A 19,304-nucleotide genomic window follows, 5' to 3' on the forward strand; every position below is an offset into this window, starting at 1 on the left:
TTTGCTCAATGTTTCAACAAAATTATTCCGAGATCTCAAAAATTTCACAAATATATAAAAAAAAACTAATTCTAAAAGTAAAGAAACCTTTGAAATTAACTGAAAAATAAGAAATTATGTATCAAAGTGGAAGTCTTTGTCATATTTATGGACAAAATTAATGTCAATACCAGATGATTGGCACGATGATACCTTTAAAAAAGTAACAGGTCACTGTCATTTATCTGAAAATATTACAGGTGCTGATCATAACCATCGTAACTTAAACCTTAAATTTCTTCAAAATATTCCTGTTTTTTCATAATATGTCAACCTATTATAACACTCATTCATACATTAAGGAACTAGCAAAATAATATCGAAACAAAAATACATAACTTATTCTGCAATTCTGGAAATGGGTGTGAGTTTGAAAATGCTAACCTGAGAACATTTCTAAAATTTTCACTCATTGTTACATTTAAATTTATTGCATCATCTATAGGAAAGTTAGAAAAACATTTTTAATACGATGATTTTAAACATAGTAACAATTTTATAAATAATGGTGAAATTTTGATGGATGTATGATGAAGAATAAATCCTTACAAATCTAATCTTTTAGGTAAATTAATAGTTCCTCATGAATTCATCAATAAACAAACCATTTCAAAAACTTTATAGAAATTTTATTGCTTGATAGAAAATTCAAGATTGTTATTCAATATTTACAAAACTTCTGAAAAAGGCTATTAATATATTATGAATGTTTGGTACAAATTTAAAGTTAAAATACTATTACAATATTCAAGAAGTTCTGTTACTAGCAGGTATATTTTAAAATGATCCAGCTCTTCATGTAACTTGCTCCAAGTTTAGCCTGGGATGCAATGCTAAAATTAACCAAATTGAATTACAATTGATTTATGTTTAAAATATGTATTTAATGATTGAAAAAGAGATTATTGGAGGAATATCTCAATCTATAAAAAATAATTTCAAGTCTAATATCAAAATTAGTTCAACATTGGCGATAGAAAACCTAAATATTATTTACTTTATGTTGACGCAAATAATCTGTATGGATGGGCGTTTTGACAAAATGGTGATATAAAATTGTTTGATCTAAAGATTTACTCAGCTGAAGGGTGGGTAGAAACAAAATTAACAACTTACTAGTGATGAATCTTTTGGACATATTCTTGAAGTTGATCTAGAATCTCCAACAAATTCACACGAATTTCATGAAGATCTACCACATGCTCCAGAATGTTATGAGCAACTTTTCTTAATAAAACAAATTATGTAGATCATTCGAGACATTAAAAATATTATCGAGAATGATTCTGAAACATAATAATAGAGTTATTGCAATCGGTTAAAAACCATGTATGACTATATTCGGTTTAATACAAAAATAAGAATACAGCAATAAGTAATTTTTATCATTCTATAAGTTAATGAACAATAATTTAGTTTTTGGATATATCATTGAACAATTTCCTAACAGATGTGATATTAAACTAGGAAATTAAAAATTTTCAATGCCTCAAAGGAAACAAGCTTAGATGCTTTAAAACATTTGTTGAAAATAGTATACCATTACGCATGTACAATCAAAATATTGATGAATTTGATATAAGTGATTAACCAAAAATCAAGGTTTTTTAGCACTAAAAATAAGAAATTTATAGCAAAATTTTAGAAGAATATTGTGGATTTCAGTACAAAATGTGTTCATAAAATTACGAAAATTAAAATCGTGTTAGATTTAAAAGAACTAAGAAAAGTGTTGTAAATAAAAGAATAAATATGGATAATTTTATAAGCTCTTTATTCCAAGATAAAATAGAATTTATAGAGATAAAATTTATATTCATTAATTAGATACAGTAACGATAAATATTAGTCAAGTCTTGGTATGCTTTATTATATCGTTCTTTACCTTTAACAATTAGGACTTGTATCATCTGCGAAAAGTATTAATTAACTTTTTAAAATTACACGTAATACTATTTATCTAATTGAAAAACAAATGAGGATCGATATATTTTTTTATTTCCAAAAGATATATGGAATTTGGATTGGAGTTAGATTCTTTATATTGTAGATTTCAAATGTTTAAAAGCTAATTTAAAGCCAATATTTTCAAAAATACGTATTCATTTTACAGTATCCAAGACACCCGTATATCCAAAAGGTTTATTAATTCCGTTTGGAAATGTATTAAAAATGTTCCGTTTGCTCTTAACAGCAGGTGACACTAGAATACATTCTTTGCATTAGTATTCTTATTAAATGTTACAATAATATATCATTTTTCATTTACTCAGTTTTGCCCATTCTAATTTGTTACATCTAAATACCTTATTTCGAACTTTTATTTGCAATTTCAATGCTAATTGTAAAAAATTGTGTTATTTGATTGAATTCTAAATTTTGATTTAAAGTAGTTTTTGTATAGACTTGTTAATTATTAATTATTAAATGATTGATATAATGTAAGCTAAATTTAGATTGCTGCATATAAACTGAACTTAAATTATGTATTGTAATGTTCATTATTCTTGTAAATATTGTGACAAGCTATTGTGTTGTCTTCTTTCTATGGAATTTAAAAGTTATTGCATTTAGAGTATAGATTGAAGATTTCAATGTAGCCTAGAAGTTGCTGCAGGAAAATGAAACTATTAACAGTTTGTGTAAGGTGATGTATCTTGGGAACAGTTCAAATACTAACCAAATTACTGTATAATTTAACCATATACAAAGGTAAACAGAAAATTTTAGATGAATTCAATGTAAAATCTTATTAAAATACAATAAGCCGTTTCAAATGCAATGATTAAATTCTCTTAATCGGTAAAGAGAAAATCAAAACATTTTAAACAGTGATTCAGATATTCAGTATAATAAGTGGAAGAATGGAAACCCCTTACTAAGTTCATGTAAGATTTCAAAATTATCGTTTATAATAGGTTTAGCAAATATAACATTATCAACATCTGAACTTTACATACTGGTACAATAAAAAATATAACAGAAATATATTTGTTTTTATAAAAAATGTAATCATTTGAATAAAAATTAACCTCAAAGTTATTTAATTGAAGACTTGAATCAAATTAAATTCATTATAAAATACTTATAAACATTAACAATCCCAAATTGATTCGGATACTTAGACGTTTGACACGTAGGCAGCGTATGGACAGTTCCGCGCACGTGCTGGTCTCTCAATTGCGCAACAATGCACCACTTTCCCGAGCTTGCAGTTCCTGCTGCCCCCGTAGGTCAATGCTACTATCGTGCCGCGCCACGCCGCCGCTCTGGAGGTGAAGGGAGAAGAGAAGCACTAACTTGTTCAGTATAAAGTAGCTGCTCCTCCCGCCTCGCGTCCACCACTCGAGCTTCACACCTGCGACATGCTACTCACGGTACGTTCTCGCTTAATTCAGTTCATTCCATTCACTAATGTCTAAGTCAGATACTTTTCTTACATTACAGAAATTTCATAAATGCAACATATCTGAATGTTTGAATACTTTTAATTATAACTGTTGCTGGAGGTAACTTTTCATAGTTTGGAACCTTTTTTTAATAAACGCATTGATGTTTGTAGAATTTAAAGGAGTGTAGATCTTATTTTCACATTTTTATATTGGTACATACTAACTGTTCCTATCCCTTATTTATAACGAACCGTAAAATATATCTAATGATAAAAGTGGCATAAATCTACTATAAGAGGTTTAAATTTACAAAACATATTATTTGATTCACATGCCATATTGAAATGGAATATATTGTTGTATAAAAGGTTAATATGATACGATTAAAAATAGTTGACATTTAAAACACAATGTTCTTAGTCTTATGTTCTTAGTAAATAACAATTAATCACAATGTGTTTTACTAAGACCAAAGCTCAATAATGGTTGGACCATTCGGCTTACTCTTTTTTTAGAAACTCATTAAAGCTCAAGTAATGTTTTTTGTGAAGTCAAAGGTCAGATATATATTACAATTTTTATTTTTCTGAGCTTAAAACGTATTCCAGGAGATACATATATTACCAATATATTACCATATATATCCTGGAATACGTTTTAAGCTCAGAAAAATAAAAATTGTATTTATGGAACATAATCAAAACTTAACAGACACTAAACAGATGTTTACTTTTCAGGAGAAATTCGCAAAAGAGGCCGAAACATGTCTTTCCATTCCAATTAACGCTTAACAACCCCGTGTTGTTACCACATGTAAAAAGTTTGCAAAGAACAGTATTTACACCGTAACCTAGCACTCTCACTATAAAATGTGGGTTGTTACGGGTTAAAATACTAATTGAAATGAAATTATACAGTGCTTGATAAATAATGTAACGCAGATTGCAAGAACTATTTAATTTGTTCTATTTATTACACCAGATACGAATTAAAAACGTCTAATAACTGGAAGTATATTTAAACACTGTTATAAACCAGCATAATGAACAAATATGTAAATGTTTGCATATAAACTACGAGAACTGGTTGGTTTTCTAAACATTTTAACTGTGGCTTGGAGAGAAATTACACTAACATGTATCAACGACCAATTCTTTCCCACAGTACAATCGGAAAACAATAAGACTTCTATCATACAAAAAATATTATAAACGATTATTTTTAAATGTTACATGATCTTGGTAAGGGGTTTCCACTCTCCCCCTTTTACTAAAAGGAGATGAAAGCGCCGAAGGTAAATGCCTTTTTACCAAGGTAGTCTTCTCAAGCCTACCTATTTTTATATATTCGTGATCGGGGCAGCAAAGTAAACTAAAATGTAGCACCAGAAATACTTTAGACCTGAAGTAGACTAACTAAGGCCGGAAGTAGAAACGTTTTGATCAGTTGGTTTGCTAGAATATTTGTATATATTTTCTTGATCGGGGAAACAAGACAAACTCAATTGTGGCACAGCAAAAACAAAAGACCGGAAGTGAATTTATACGTTCGGAATACACTCTTTTCAGCTTGTAGGATCGTCATGGATATTTATCCACAGAGTGACAAATTTTCTCAGAACGGCACTACATTTTTAATCATTGCAGATCAATAAATAAGTTAGCATATTTATATTACAGCTAAAACTCTGATGTTTTAATCCATTATAACATTTCACCTATGGGGCTAGAGTCCGCGAGAAGTAAGAGGAAAACCTCAAATGAGAGCATAGGTATGAGATGCTGACCGGAAGTATAACACAAGGGCCGAAATCACATGCTTTTCGACTGACGCAGGTTTCTGAGAGATGCATATGAATATATTTCAATGATCGAGGCAACGAGGGAGACTCAGATGTCACGTTCGAAATTCGTTCAAACTCACCCACGTCCAAAATCCAAAGTAAAAGTCTGTCGCATTGTTGCTTAACCTGTGATCCTCTTAACCATGAACATTTAAATGAACTCGCAATTGTATTTTTGTTACAATTACTAAAAACTGTATCTACAAATCCTAGTCACAATATTATTATAAACGCGAAACTGCCTTTGTTTGTTTTACTTTGCTTTCACGCATAATCTATTCAACCGATTGCGCTGAAATGTGACATGGACATTCTTAGAGTCCCTAGGATGAATATAGATCTATTATTACGTCGAAACTCCCTCCGGGCTACGCCCCACTGGTTTTTAAAGCAGCGTCAAAATCCCAACTTGGTTTCTAAAGTTAGGAAATATACTGTAATTACCTGTTCTGTGTAAACATTGTTTATTATTTTTAATTTGTTTATATATATAATGAGTAAAAATATTTTTTACTCTGTTTTAAATAATCATCTATCTTACAGAATGCCCCAAAGCATAAGATGGTTAGAATGTGACATCGAAGACTCCCTTTGAAGCAGTCGACATGAACTATGTTAGATGAAAGTTCGCTGGACTATGCTTTTACACTAAATAATGTAATAATTCCAGTTATAAATTACAATGACCATAAATATACACGTTTAATATATTTTCTTCATCGTGAGAAGAAGGGAAACTCAAAATTAGTGTCGGAAATATAATTCACTCAAAACCAGAAGATTTCATACTGGTGCAATACCTACTAAATTGCGTTTGAAGCCGCGGATACCAGCTTGTATAGGTATTTCTGATGTCGAAACTATCTACGGATTTAACTCTGAGCTTCTTCGTCGCCGACTTTTTGGATCTCTTCAGACGAACACCAAATTCCAGGAGTCTAGTCTGTGACAGTGATAGATTACAGACGCTGCACTATGAGGAAGGTGAACTGGAATAAAACTCAACATTCTTATTGAATAGACCCTTCCCAACATTACTATTAACATAGTTATGTTAATAACATAACTTAACATAGTTATGTTAAATTTTCTTCACATAACTGTGAAGAAAATTTGGTTGCTCCATAATGGGATCATGTCTAAACATCGTATTGCACTTAATTGTGAACCTGATGAGATAATTAGAACACTTTTTCACCTTTTGGAGTCTAGTGTCTGTAATGCTGAAACGATGTGAAAAGTTTTATCTTGAGCTTCTTCGTCGCCAAATATTTGTTGGATCTCTTGAGACGAACATGACTCCAGATTCCAGGAGTCTAATATGTGACACAAGTCTGTACGTAGAACTTGTATATATGCATATTTTGGTCATTGGGACATGAAAACACAATCTAGTATAGACCGAGTGCCGGGGCATTAAGACAATATGCCTATGAATTTTTCCCTCACAGATAGATGTTCATTTTCTACAAAAATTCCAGATTATATAAAAATTTCCAAATGACCAAGTGTTAAAAACTTGTTTAAAACACTTTTTAGTGTCACAAAAAAATTTACAATGTTAACAAGTGTCCTGCATACGACGGGGGACCGCCAAATAAAACTAACACCGGTGCCGTAGGTGAGAGGATTAGTAAATGGATGGATCTATGTATGAGTAAATTGTATGTTGTATGAGTGAGATTTCTTGTGGTATGTGTCAAACTTTTATTCACAGATATATGAAGAGTTTTGCTATGAATTGTGAAATATTTTTGGCAATAAACGATTGATTTGATTAGATTTGAATATGTGTTTAATAAAAATACATCAATTACAATATATCAATACAATATACAATACCTATTAACAATACCAAAAAACTCTTACAAGAGAAGCAATAAATAAAATAGATAATGATAAAAACTATTTTCTGACGTAGCTATTCAATCTTAAATTTAAACTTAATGCAGAGTTCAAAAATCCAATATCTTTTGGCATCATAAGCCATTTAATTAATCTTTAACGGAATTTTTTTGCAAATTTTAGCAACTGGTTGTAGTTTTTAGGGACAAGCTGCTGGACACAGTCTCCAAAATCTTTTTCTACTTACCTTAGGAAATGTTATTCCAAATTTTAATGTCCATTATTTCCACTTCTTTGGTGTAAAAATAAAGGATATGAGCAGTCACATTTCCCTTTACTTTAAATTATTTTCAAAAGTAATTTTGGATGACAATATTCCGATTAAACATTCCTAATTCCTAATTAACAAAGTTCCTAATTAACAAGTAATGGATTAGGAAATAATATAATTTTTGTAATAGCTCCTAATTAGACAAGCTTTTGGAAAGTAAACAAGTTTTTTTATAAAAGTGTCAATTTGTTATTTATATGGCTATCCCATGTTAATTTATCATCAGACAATATAGTACAATAACTAAATACTTATTACCTACTTTTGACACTTTTAGTCCGTTAACAGTTGCAGCTATTGTGTCTTCATTACTGATATGTAATTTTAATGGAGTCGGTACATTAAAGCATGAATGAGTATATATACTCATCGGTATATATATGAATCGGTATATATACGAATTCTGCATGGATATATATATACACTTTTTTACTTTTCTTAACATTCATTAGCATTTATTAAAATCACACCATTCTTTCATATTATGAAACTCTTATGGGTCCCAAATCGATTCATTTTTACGAGAATAAAATTTATCTACATCATCAGCGAGTGCAAACATTTTTCCTTTAAAATTTAGTTGTAATAACTAATAATTTACAAACATTATGAAGAGCGGAGGTCAAGGTTCCTTGGGACACGCCTACATTTATTATTAATGGAATGCTAAGGCGGTTGCCTATCTTTACGTGCTGTTTCCTCACAATTACGTAACTGGTGACCCCTGATAGCAGTACTTTCGGGGTTCTACAGTAGATTTCGTGATTAACCTTGTCAAAGGCCTTTTTTATTGTCAATATAATAGATATTCTAAAGAGATTTCTGTGCAAAATGCGTACAGGCTTATGGGCCCTTCATCTATGAAACAGCATTATAGTCATTAACTATCGAGTCTTGTACAAATTTAACATGTTTTCCAGTTCACTTTTATTTTATGAAAGCTTTTTTATTTTTAAATGCAGTTGTTCAATGTAGCTTCTTTACAATTAATATTATTCTGTATGATCCAATACTATTAAAGGTATCCAAATTGTTAAAGGTTGTGAAGAAATATGTTTGACGTTTAGATATTTGTGTGTATGGGTGTTTGGATATTTGATACTCAATCACACAAAACCTAATGGTCATATTTGGTCGAATTCTGCATGGATATATATTACTGTAATTATAAAAATACATGATCGTATTTTATCTCGAAATACACAGATTATGAAATACGTATTCCACAACATTGTATTTGACTGAACAAAATACCATTAGTCATAGTGTGCTGCGTAGCTATGATAGTAGTATTTTCTGACTTTTTTATAGATTAATGACCGATTCAAACCATTCAGTTCATTTGAGATATTTCAATTAACTTCCTTTGAAATTCTGGGACAAGATTTTTAGAGTAACTGAGAGAACAAAAAATGTAGACGCCGAGCACTAACGTGACTTACAAACCATTCGCTCTGTGGCTACAATTTGAGAAAGCAAAAGAGCACAGCAAAACCCATGATCAAAGCAAATCTATTGGATGACAGACCAATGCCGCAGACACGAAATGCAATTTTTTGTGTCACAAAATTATAGAGTGGCATCGGATTCGTTTTGCACCTAAGAGACATACGGTAGTGATCTGGTATATACAAATTTATACACAGTGTGTCCACACGTTACACTTTTAAATAACTTAATTTTAAAAAGCTTGTACAGCACACGAACAAGATTAACATAGGATTAAAGTTTTACATCCCTTTATCTGAGCTCGACATAAGCACCCGCCCACGTTCTGCAGACGTCCAGGTGAACATCGACCTCCTCCCATACTTTGATTAGGGCTTTTGAGGTAACTTATTCATTGCAGCTATGATTCATTGCTTTAAGTGTTTAATATACGAATGTTATGACGATATACATTTCCAGATAAATCAAGCATATTATCATCACTAAAAAACAATGCCGTTTATAAAATTTTGATCCAGTCAATTTTTATATAGAATGGAAACAGCATAGTCATACCTCTTTAATTTGTCATTAGAGTTTAAAGCAAGTAATAGTTGAGGATTTTAATTACTAATATTAAATCTCTTCTGCAAAGCTTTGTGAACTGTAGCGTTAGGGATATTTAATTTAACTGACGAGTACGTTTCCGCGCAGACTTTTTGGAATTGTTACAAAACTGTTTTGAATGTTCTCGATGGTTTCATCTCCTTTGTTTATTTTACCTGTCCGCGTTCTGAACGTTTCCTTGAACTTTTTATACCATCGATAAATGCTAGGTCTGTCAGAGGAATTCTCATGAAACATTCCTCAATACTTATGTTGCACTGAAATCATAAAATTAAACTTTACTAGCCACAAAATACACTGAACTTTTATTTGAAAAGTTACCATGATTACGGTTTTTGTAACAACGTTAGCCACACATTACTAGATTACAACAATTGATAATTCAAGTAATACAAACTTTACAAACTGCTGGTTTAATTTACATATGTTTAATAGACTGCTATTAACAATAGAGTAGCAATTAAATAGTATAAACAATTAAAAGTGTGACGTGCCTTTTGTGGACACACTGTATTTCCTAGACTGAACTAAGAAAATAGAATGATGTAGCGAATAAAGATAGGAAAACATAGGCACACAGTTTACTGTGTTAGGTTTACAAGTAATCTTGCTTTCGAAAACGAATGCTGAGGTTACAAAGGCATTGAGCAGAGTGGCCCGCAGGGTAGGCATACATTTCCTTTCGGAGAATTAAAATAATCATAAATATTATTATAGCACCACGATGGTTCGAAATGATCGTGGAATATTTGTCTGCACGTTATCTCGAGAGCAGTTTGAAGTACAGTAGTGAGGCCTCGTAATACTTCACTTGAAACTTAAATTCAGATTATTAAAAAATGGATCAGGATATTGGAATTTGTTTCTGCAACGGAGTTTTCGGCACGCCTGAGATGTCCAGTTGTTCAGCATAAAGTTGCGTGTGAATCTGTGTGCAACCACTATAACGATTTGTTTAAAAAATGTAGGTCTAAAATTATTTATCCTTATATTTAAGGCAGTATTATTACCATGAAAAAATCATAGAAGTAACAATTGTAATGAGAATGATAGAACGGATACTTTTCTTCAACAGAATACGGTTGAGAGCTCTAAGTAATAAGTAAAATAATATTAAGTCTTATATTCTATTTAATTTCAGACTGACAACAACCTCAATGAAAAAAATAAAAGGTAATTACAATGTTGTTATCCACCAATAGTAACATGGAACATCCGTTTGGAAAATTTCCATTCTTAGTGTGTGTCTGGTTGATCAGTGAGTTTTCTGAGAAAATTTTAGGATCGGAAAATTAAACATATTTTAAGTTATTAACGTTAAATTTAAACACTAGGTGTCAATATCGTAGGTAGACTTTTCCGTTATTATAACACTTCACAACTACAGTTTTTACCGGTATCATTCTTTTTTTTTTTTTTTTTTTCAAAAAATGTAATTCCTATTTACGAGTTATCATTACTACGTTTTGGCAAAAACAACGGAAACGTAGGAATAGTTAATCTAGCAACGATAGCTCAACGTGAAGCACTTTACCGCTGCCAGTAATTAAAGGATCAAAGCAGATTACCGTGAAGCGTGACGCTTTTCTATGCCGGTTAGCTGACACGATTTAATTGCAATTAGTAATGAATGTAAATGAGTTTCTATGGTTCACTGGAGTGTATAAGGTGCTCTAAACGACTCATTTTCCTTATGAGACGAATTGATGAATTCTTTGCTGTTTGAAGAGTGTGATGAGCCGTCCACTACCATATTCTAGCTTAAGTATTCCATATAAGGATGTGGAGAGTGCTAGGGAGATTTAGTAAGGTGTGATATTTATAATGAACGTTATTTTAAAAAGTTTAGTTCCCTAAAAATTGCAAACTCGGATTTGGAGTATCAATAATATATTTTTATAACCATTCAAATATTGAGTTTTGGTTTTATTCAGGAAATTTAAATAGCTTTTAATTTATAAATAAATACACATACATATTTTCACAAATATTTGTTGGTATTTTATGGAGAAATAGGTGGTAATGTTGAATTAAAATATTTTTACTTTACATATTCTGAGTCTACATCCTGCTCTACCATTTATAGTGTAATCTTGCAGTAACAACTTTCACTCCCACTAACTGAAGTTAATGGCTGGTAAGCAAAAAAACTTCTCACAGGTAACTCCACCTTCCTGGTTTACTCGAGACTCAGAGATGCCCCAATTAATAAACAAGTTACAGCAAAAAAAAACCTTCTCTCGGGTAACTCCACCTTCCTGGCTTACTCGGAGACTACACAGATGCCCCAATTAATAAACAAGTTACAGCAAAAAAAAACCTTCTCTCGGGTAACTCCACCTTCCTGGCTTACTCGGAGACTACAGAAATACCCCTATTAATCTACAAGTTACAGCCAAAAAAGCCTTCTCTAGGGTAACTCCGCCCTCCTGGTTTCCTCGGAGACTGTAGAGATGCTCCAACTAATATACAAACTAACAGCCAACAATAACTTCTCACGTGTTACTCCACTTTCCTGGTTTACTCGGAGACTGTACAGATGCTCCAACTAATATAGAAGCTAATAGCCAACAATAACTTCTCACGTGTTACTCCACTTTCCTGGTTTACTCGGAGACTGTAGCGATGCTCCAACTAATATACAAGCTAACAGACAACAATAACTTCTAACGTGTTACTCCACTTTTCTGGTTTACTCGGAGACTATAAGGATGCTCCAAATAAAATACAAGCTAATAGCCAAATAGAACTTCCCACAGGTTACTTCACCTTCCTGGTTTACTCGGAGACTATAGGAATGCTCCAATTAACCCAAGTGGCCGAAAGGTGAAAGTCGTAACAACGTGTAACAACTTCCGCACAATATCCTTTATTATAGTACGAGACCAGTCATTACTTCCTTGACATAGTTCACCTCCTATATACTTTCACAATAATGGTTACTATCTTCCTCAGGAATGTAAACAATTCAACAGATGTTACTCCTTATTCGCTCGTTTCCAGGAAAATGCACGGTGACGTATAACTAAACAATAACTTACACGCCAACTGCATTAGGTGGTCTGGCGATAGGGTTATATTGGTCTCTGATTATATAGCTACACACGTATTAAAAAAATAAATATATAGAACTTTATTTTAATGTAACTGTGCTAAATGTATTTGATTACTAATATCCTTAACACGTTTACTGTGGCATAAGTGTTACAGTGAAGAAGCTGATACTTCTGGGCGGTCTCATTTAGTATAGACCAGTAGTGAAGGTATTAAATTATTCCTAAGGTAGTTTTGTATGTCGATGATTTTATAATTACTTTTAAAATCTGAAATGTATTCTTAAACAATCAATTGAATTTTTATAACCACGGCATGAAGTTTCATTACTTTCCTAAACATTTGAGACTTGTAGAATAGCACAAATGAATTTTATATTTAGTAGTTACTCTTATTCTCACTTGCATTCTGCGTCATGTTTTATAAACTTAATTTATATTATGCTAATTTTGAATCTCAAGTATGCGTTATATTTCTGGTTGTGTGTCTAAGACACTTAATTTGGTTCTAGATAATTCTTTTCACGTACAAAACAATACCGTGAGTTGTCCTTTTCAATGTGGAGATCTTAATAATCTCTAATCTAAGCTCAAAGTGAATATTAAAAAAATCAAGTGAAATTGATTATTTTAAATGATTTACGTTTTTTAATAATGGTACTGGAAAGTTTTTTTTTTACTAAAAATCGTACATATATTGTCTGAGTCTGATGGGGACTAGTAACCGCGTTAATCCTGCTTAGGCTACGTAGCGTGGTGTGGAGTACTGAGGCAAGTGACAGTTTGCCAGGACATCCACCACACCCTTCCTAATCAGGTAGTCATGTAGTCATGACCTCATAGGAGGTTTGTATCATACCCTCAATTCCTTAGACAAATGTAAGCTACAGCCATAGAGTTATGAAATGGTAAAAATACTTTGTCCTAGTGACCATTAACTTAATTTAAAACCACTCTAACGATCTATTATACCTTTTATATAACCTCTGGAACTACTGAGTTACAAGAATGTTAATATGATTAAAAATTTTACTACCAAAAATCTCTTAATCAGGCTAAGATGAATTATTTAATGCACATGTTATTGAGCAATCAAATAATACATATTTAGTGGGCTTGAAAAATTGAGTGAATCATTTTGATACCAATGGCAATTTCCATGCATAGCAATATTTTTAGTTATTAACTTGTATATACTATCAGGAATCAAAACTTTCGATCTGAATGTAGCTGTAATTTTTTTAAATACTTGGTTGTAAATAGAACAAATGTGGCAGCAGCCATCACCATACTGAGGAATTTAAAGACAATGTTTAATATTGTACGTTGTTTACGAATAAATACATTTTAGCCTTCCTGTTTCAGGTTTGCTGCATACTATTAGCTTCGGAGGCGGTGCAAGGTGGTGCCTTTTCCAAGGGCGCCGGAACCCCCTACAACCTGGGTACCTTCGGCGGACAACTAGCCACAGCTGTGAAAGTGATCAGGGTTACCAACACTGTAGCTGTCCCGGTTCCCTACCCTTACCCTGTCACTAAGCACGTCCCGGTGCCCGTATCTGTTCCAAAGCCCATCCCCTACGCAGTTCCCCAACCGGTCCCTGTGGAGGTCACCAAGCCGGTGGTTATCGCTAATCCGGTTCCTTTCCAGATCCCCAAACCGTATTCCGTTCACCAGCCATTCCCCACATCTCAGATATCCTATCCTCTTTCTCTACCGGGGTATCTGACAGCGCCTCAGTATCATGGAAACCAAGCCACTGACTATCAAGCCTATGTGACATATGGATCTGGAGGAGTCGCAGACCACTCCGCCCCTGCTTACGGACACGATCAGAGTTATCAGCCTCAGCAAGAATACAGTTACGAGGGAGCTCAAGGAGTGTATGAACATGGAGCCACCAATCAGGAAGGCTATGGACAGACAGATTATTCTGCGAACAATGAACCTGCCGGTGCGAGCGGGTATGGAAACTCTCATGGCCAAAATTTTGAATCCACTAACAGTGTGGAAGAACACTCCGTAGCTGGTCATGGTAATGGATATTGAGTAGATTACATCAGTACATAAATGAGGTTTGTGGAGTATAATTGGAGAAGCATATTTAAGAATTGTGTAAAAATATTCAAAACACGAAATATATAATTAGACACATATAGAGATTAGGAAACCTTCAAGTTAAACTATAAAACAGTTTTTAAAGAACTGTTCGTCATTTCTCAAAATTAGAGAATATTTGATGTTGACAACAGTAGTTTTCAAGTCTGCTTAACTGTGAGTGCTTTATTGGTCTTTTTGGCTTATATAAAGAAGTTTAAAGTTTCTGACCCTTTTGATTTTCCTAAAATGTTTGCCAAATAAAGGAAACAATACTTTAAACAGTACATCTAGTCTTTTAATAATGTATATATGTCTAGGTTAATTTTTTCACTTTAATTGTTCTTCTGTAAGATGTTTCTGTTAGTGATAGCAAAGTAGTTTTATTAGTCATAATTTCAATAGAAGATTAACTGGGTTAAATATTTAATAGAAAGAACCTAAATTAAATTAGCTTGTAGGTTGTTTTTCTTACAATAGCTTGTAGAATTATTAGAGGGAACTCATGATATTTGTTTGGACAAATATTTATAGACTAGTTGCCTTGTTGCTCAACTGTAAACTAAATAGTTCCTCGACACGAATCTGAGATCTAAAAATCAAAATACACACCTTCTCATTTTACATATAATAGAAATAATTTTAAAATCAAACTTTGTTAATATTAAACAAATATTTTAGGTTGTTTTGAAACATAACACTTGTCTCTAGACCACTAAAGTCCATGTTGTACGAAAGTGTTTATAATAATATGAGGCAATATCAGGGCCAATAGCGATTGCTGAACAACTGAAACAACAATAGTAGATTTAAAATTGATATGATATTGTTTATATTAGTTCAATGTTGGGCGGAAATTGTCTGCGAACCTAAAATATATTGTTTTCAATAAAAGTATCTTTGCTTGCGTACTAAGCCATTCTATTGTCTACTTCAAATCTTATTTTATTATATATTAAACACAGAAATTTATTAAAACGGTTGAAAACATTACTATATCGTTCTTTGGTGCTTACATGTAGTTTCTTACATCATAAACTAATTAGCATTTTATAAATACTGAAACAAGTTTGTATATAGTTCCGTATTTCCAATTTAACATTACAGAAGTTTGTGCATAGTTTTAAATACTTGTTATACAATATAGAATATAGTTTGTTATTAATAAACTGTTGAACTGACTTTGAGTAAAGATGTGGTGTGTAATTTCTCCTTTTTTCTATATTTTAACCAATGTCAAACCTAAATAGTCTCGATCAAAATAATTCAAAAATAGGTCAGTAACTTAATAAGTCGTTTATTCAACCAAAGTAACACAATTAAATGCATTGGTCATGTCAGATAACTTCTTACAACAGATTAAAATCGTCAATAAAATAACCAAAACGACTTGAACTCGTAAGATATTTTAAAACTACCAGGTTGTCCAATTAGCCGTCAGTCAGGAATTCACGGACGCTGTAAAACATTTATCAATGAGAGAAATAACTTAAGCCTTTTTCTAAATTTTAAATGATTTGACTCTGTTTTGAGGTGCATAGGGAGTTTGTTAAACAGCTAATTTCATTGTAACGGAGATTTTTTTGGAAGAAAGCTGTGTGGTGTGCAGGGACCTGAAGGTTAGAAATTATTAAATTATACTAATGGTGACGAGGAATTTTGAAATGTTCAATGTATTGAGTTAGAAAAGATAAAGTTTCGTAAATATAAAGACAAGGAAAAGTAAAAATATTGGAAGACAAAGGTTTACAAGGTAAACAAATAAATATGTTTATTATTGTGAAATAATAAATTAATAGAATTAAAATATAGATTAAAAAGGTTGTTGCTTACTATCTTACAAGAACGTAATGATTGTCCTGAAATAAAATCATAACAAACATATACCTTAATTAATATGTGAATGGGTTCCACAACACTGCCCTGGAGATCCGTGGATGATTTCAATGGCATGCTACAACTTTATTATAATAGTTAAAAGTAATGTTTAGTTAATTTAATTATTTTTGAGGTTCTTTTTGAAATATGTCGAAGCAAAATATTTTCTTTGCAAATACAATAAAATTAAATCACACAAGAGAAATAAGTAAAGGACCTTTTAAATACAACACCGGTAGACCCATTACAACGAATTAGCTGTGGAACGAAGTACTGTTGTAATAAAAAAATTATTTTACTTTTGCTTTTAAATTTATTAACATGGAAAAACTCAGTAAATAAATACATTTGGTTTAATATAGAGGAGGGTTTGTTATGTAAAATTTCAAATGAAATTTAATAAGAAATGTGCAAGAGTCAATATTCACTGTAGACATATTTCGTCTCTTCACTCTAAAAACAAAGTAATAGGCACAGCAGTGCGAATCAATGTCATAGAGGTTGTAATCATATACGGTGTCATATCACGAGTGTTTTATACACTTACATATTATTAGAGTACGAAAAAGATTAATAACGTAAATAATTACTTTACAATTAATACAATAATTTATGTGATAAATATGGAATACTGTGTAGTACAGTAGGGCCTTAAAAACATCAGTTAATAGCTCTGAGAGCCTAGAGTGCTTAGTTTGGGCTTTCATCAATTTATTGTAATAGTAAGTAATTCAGCTTCTTAGTCGCGTGATTGTATTGAAATATAGATAATATTAAATGTTAACATTCGTTAATTGAGGTCTAGTGGACATCCCTTGATAACTGTGGACATGTGATCAGACAGCTATGGTAGTGTAATCATCATGTCATCATAAATAATTTTGAATTTGTGATTTTGTAAATAAATATTTTGCAGATTTGCTATATGACCCTGTTACTTGACCATATCTAGATTCGATGCCAACTAAATATATATCTACAGCCCGTTGAATTTGAGATTGTTTAGTAAATATGTTGTGGCTTTTCCATATGACTATGGTACTTGACAATATTTTGAGTACATTCCATGTAAATATATGTCTACAGCCCGTTGAATTTGTGATTTATTAATAAATATTTTGTAGTTTTTCCATTTGACTAGGTTAGGTGATAAAAATATCTTGAATAGATTTAATCTAAATCTATATCTTTAGCCCATTGAATTTGTGATCTTTTAATAAATATTTTGTGGTTTTTCCATATGGCCATGTTACTTTACAATATCTTGATTACATTCCATCTAAATATTCATCTTCAGCCCGTTATAGACAAAGATCGGAGAATCACAAATACGCCTCTTGTAAGGGAAACAGCTATCCAGAACAATTTACATCAGATTCCGCTACACCCGAGAAACATTGAATTAATAAATTATATCAGTTGGTTTGGGGTCAACCGACATTTGGATTACAAAATTGTTGTTAGGTTTATATTTCTTCATGCCATTTCCGGACTGTGTAAAGTACATACACGTTAAGAGATTAACAAAACAGTACGGATGGCGTTTAATTGCCCACCATCTAAAGGAGGTACTTGTGCTCCACACTAGGAGAAATAATAGTCACCTAATTTAGAACTGTCTGGTATTTCAAACTATCGATTTCAAATGATGTCTTTATGAATAAATTTTTATAAGCATTTATTATGTATGTTATAGTTTTCTTATTGAACGGTAAACACTTTTAGCTTATCTTACGGTTAGATCACTTCATTGGCTGGAAATACAATTTCCTTTGTCTGATGAATTCTGCACCTTAGTCTTTTTGACTTAACATTCTTCCACCAGTAATTTCAATTCGCATTATCACACTAATCCTTATTCCGCAAAATTATATATATATATATATATCAAGTGTACATATATGAGAATTCAGAGTTTCACATGTTAAACTAAATCGCGATTCGTATATGATATATACCTATTAAAGGTAACATTGATTGCACTACAAAAAACATAATTTATCAACTAACCTGTAAATTCTGTCCCAAAGACTATATTGGAAAAACCATCACTCCATTAAGAGTGAGATCATCGATTTGATGTTGTTCATCAAAATTATGAGAGACCATTATCTGCTCATGCGATTCAACACAATCAAAATAAATTAGAAAATTGCTTTAGCCTAAAAGGAATTTACCATTTAGAGCCAAACCCCAATCTAAATACCAATCTAATAAATTTAAGAAATGTTGAAATCGTACATCAATTAATTTTAAAATCAAGGCAACCAGATGGGTTGAACCTAAGATGATTCTCTTTTCCTTTTTATAACAAAAACATTTTTAGTTCTATGTAAACATTTACAAATATTCTACACACAGCTGATTGGAATCTTGTTGTTTATGGTATTTATTTATTAAAATTTTATTTTGGTTATGTCTTAGCAGGTATTCACAGCACTTGATTAAGAAAATCTACAAAAATCCTTTGACAATATAGGTCAATCTAGTGTGATCAAAATGCAATGGTATAGCATTCATGGAAGCAGTTGACAGGGTTGGGATGTAGGAATCATCAAGGCCCCGTCTCTTAGCACCTTTGACCATCTATCTAGTCAAATAACATCCAGGGCTAACGCACTCCAGGGATTCATATTTAGCCCTGCCAAGATCAATCTTTAGTAACCCGCATCTTTTGTTTTACTCTACAAGACCGTGGTTAGGCCAATCCTAGAACACGGCTCTATTATCTGGCCTCTCTACTAGCTGGTCACATCCATATCCACTCAGAC

At 31.9% G+C, this 19,304-nt stretch overlaps 1 protein-coding gene across 1 annotated transcript; it reads left to right on the forward strand.

The window, feature by feature from the left end:
- Positions 1–3,344: 3,344 nt before the first annotated feature.
- On the forward strand, positions 3,345–15,765 carry LOC124358684. The gene is made up of 2 exons (XM_046810986.1): positions 3,345–3,416; positions 13,924–15,765. The coding sequence occupies exons 1-2, from the start codon at positions 3,405–3,407 to the stop codon at positions 14,605–14,607; spliced, it is 696 nt and encodes a 231-aa protein (XP_046666942.1). The 5' UTR covers positions 3,345–3,404; the 3' UTR covers positions 14,608–15,765.
- Positions 15,766–19,304: the final 3,539 nt, after the last annotated feature.

The sequence above is a fragment of the Homalodisca vitripennis genome, chromosome 3, assembly GCF_021130785.1.
Source record: "Homalodisca vitripennis isolate AUS2020 chromosome 3, UT_GWSS_2.1, whole genome shotgun sequence".
In the NCBI taxonomy this organism is placed as follows: domain Eukaryota; kingdom Metazoa; phylum Arthropoda; class Insecta; order Hemiptera; family Cicadellidae; genus Homalodisca; species Homalodisca vitripennis.